This window comes from Nannospalax galili, unplaced genomic scaffold (assembly GCF_000622305.1).
Source record: "Nannospalax galili isolate Female #2095 unplaced genomic scaffold, S.galili_v1.0 scaffold3, whole genome shotgun sequence".
In the NCBI taxonomy this organism is placed as follows: domain Eukaryota; kingdom Metazoa; phylum Chordata; class Mammalia; order Rodentia; family Spalacidae; genus Nannospalax; species Nannospalax galili.
The window spans coordinates 1,305,437-1,308,025 of record NW_008351466.1 but is presented as its reverse complement, the minus strand read 5'-3'; the positions used below and the strand labels follow the sequence as shown (position 1 = coordinate 1,308,025).

Here is a 2,589-nt window from a genome sequence, read left to right as displayed (position 1 = left end):
TTTCTTTCTTTCTTTCTTTCTTTCTTTCTCTTGCTTGCTTGCTTGCTTTCCTTCCTTTGCTTCTTCCTTCATTCTTTTGTCTCTTTGTTTATTTTTGTGAATTTGGGATCTCCCTACATCTAGTTCTACCCAAGCTGATCTTGAACTCTTTTTGCCTCAGTCTCCCAAGTTGCTGGAATAACAGTTACCATTGTGCCCAGCTGCCAATCAATTCCTCCCTTCCTCCTTTGCTCAGAATTCTTTTCTGGAGTGGAGTGTCTTCTAGAGAGTCTTTTATGCCGATGAGTCTTTTATGCCAATGGGAAAGGAGAGCTGAAAGCCACACATACTTAAAGAATTTGGAGAACTGGCCAGGTCTGGTGGTGTACTTGGGAAGCAGAGGCAGCCAAATCTGTGAGTTCAAGGCTAGCTTGGCCTGCCTAGCAATTTCCAGGCCAGCCAGGACTACATAGTGAGTGCCTGTTTGAAAAAAAAAAGTATTTGGAGAAGAGAAGAGACAAGCTCATTTGGAGGAAGCAGATACATTTTAGGATCTAAGACAGATACAGGAATAAAAAGCTCTGCAGCATCAGCCCTCGCCAGTTGTAGACAAGGTAAATAAAGTACAGCACCATCTAGGACTAAGGCATTAGATTTCCCACCTTGGTGATTACTTCCTCCACTGTGAATGGAAAATAAGGTGGAGTAAAAGACCTAAGAAGGAGGAGTAAAAATATTTTTGAGTAATTTATTCTTTATTTAAAATAGTGTATAGAAGTATATGCCAGAGATAACAAAAAGGTGAGGCTGCCATTGGGGCTGCAGAAAGGGGCAATTCAATGGTAGAAAGATAAATATGAGTCATCCTGTGGGTGAAAAATTTCCCCTAGCCAAAAAGTAAAATAAGATAAAATGAGAGGGTCAAAAGTTGTTGTGGCTTTAAAGGCTATAAACAGCATTTCATGTGTTAATCCATTCACGTAATTAATCCCCATTCCTCCACCAGCTGACCCAACACCCCCCAACACAGGACCTGAAGTCCGGAAAAAATAAATAATTTGGTCAAGGTCACCCAGTAGCAGAACTGAAAATACTTGCCAGGTTCCCCATCTCCTACACTGGTGCTCTTTTTATTATAATGCAAAAGGAACTAAACACAGGGTGCTGAGTATTAAAAATATAAATCATGGGATAACCTGATAAAAAATAAGCATTTGACTTTTCATTAAATGCCAAATAAACAAACCTCCAAGGATACTCCATACTTTTTTCTCTGAAGCACCTGCAGTCTTAGAGAACTCAAAGGAAAGGAAATATTTTAAAAAATAATCAAGAGCCCCAAAAGGAGAAATGGAGTACTAGGAGAATGAGGAAAGACATGGGGAACCTCACGCTTCTTCAGTGTGACTCACAAATGAAAGAATAATGTGAGAAGAGGTGTGTGTGTGTGTGTGTGTTGGAAGAAAGGGATTCTATGTAGGTAGGATGGTAAACAAGTTCTATCTTGAACACTGGGGAACTGGGTTTGAGTCACACATAGTTTGTCAATTCACTGTGTGACATCTGGATCAATTTCCTTCATGAATATCAGGTTTTATGCCTGCTCTGTGTCATACAGTAACTAGCTACCCACATGTAGTTATGAAACACTTGAAATGTGACCAGTTCTAATTGAGATGTGCTGTGCATGTAAAATAAACATGGATTTTCAAAGAGTTAGAAATGATAGAAATTATCTATTAAAAATTAATATTAAGAATGTAAGTGGGTTACATTTCTAAAATCTCATCTGTTTCCTTTTACCCTTTTCAGCATAAATATGAGAAAATTTAGAAATTCTGTAAATGAGTCACAGTATATTTCTAGTGAGTATTGCTGTGTCAAGATGATCTCTAAGATTACTTCCATCTCAACCATCCAATTATTTTATGAAATGTTGATGGCAGCAATATAGGGACACTAGAGAGAAATCAAGGTCTCATGTCAATAGTTGAAGATTAGATGGGAGAGAAAATAGAAACTGAAAACAGATTTCACTTACAAGTCCTCATGTTTTGGCAACATGAACAATTACAAATCATTTGCCTTTGTTCTCTCATCTGGTCTAAAGTAGGATTCTTCTACTAATAACTGACTTTGATGAGCCAAAATAATGCCATAGACCCTTTCCCTTTTTAAGAACTTCACAAATATCAACAAATATGATATCTTCTTACTTTATTAACATTCTTAACTAGTAGGAAATGAAATAGCTTACCAGAATCAAAACTGAGAGCCAATGGTCAACCAGCCAGTTTCCCATTGTCAGGTAGAGGTTTGAAGCAATCTGGATTCTGGAACTGTCTTTCAGTACAGAGATTTCTGTCCAGCTCAGGGTTAGTGAATCTTTAAAATGTCAAAATGCACACCCACTCACAAAGCTTTCAGGAATGAATAACTGTATTCTGTCTTCCTCTTCTGGACGGAACTGTTATCAGCTTAGGTAGACCAGCCCTACCTATGAGAACCACAGGGGTTTTCCCTGTTGAGGTTTTTACCCCTTCAGGAAATAGCAATCTTCTTGGGTGAATATAGTCTCTCTGATCATCTTATCAGCATAACTTCATGTGA

General features: G+C 38.2%; 1 protein-coding gene across 4 annotated transcripts in view; it reads right to left on the bottom strand.

Annotated features, from left to right (window-relative positions):
• Positions 1–2,306, bottom strand: part of Nox1 (NADPH oxidase 1) — a 24,125-nt gene extending 21,819 nt beyond the window's left edge. For 2 of the 4 annotated variants that reach the window (XM_029553646.1, XM_008848341.1), the window contains exon 1: positions 2,237–2,281. In XM_029553646.1, coding sequence (XP_029409506.1) covers positions 2,237–2,281 — 45 coding nt within the window. Of the gene's footprint in view, positions 1–2,236 lie in introns of all 4 variants that reach the window. The other 2 variants (XM_008848339.1, XM_008848340.2) reach the window with 2 other exon arrangements.
• Between the last annotated feature and the right edge of the window lie 283 nt (positions 2,307–2,589).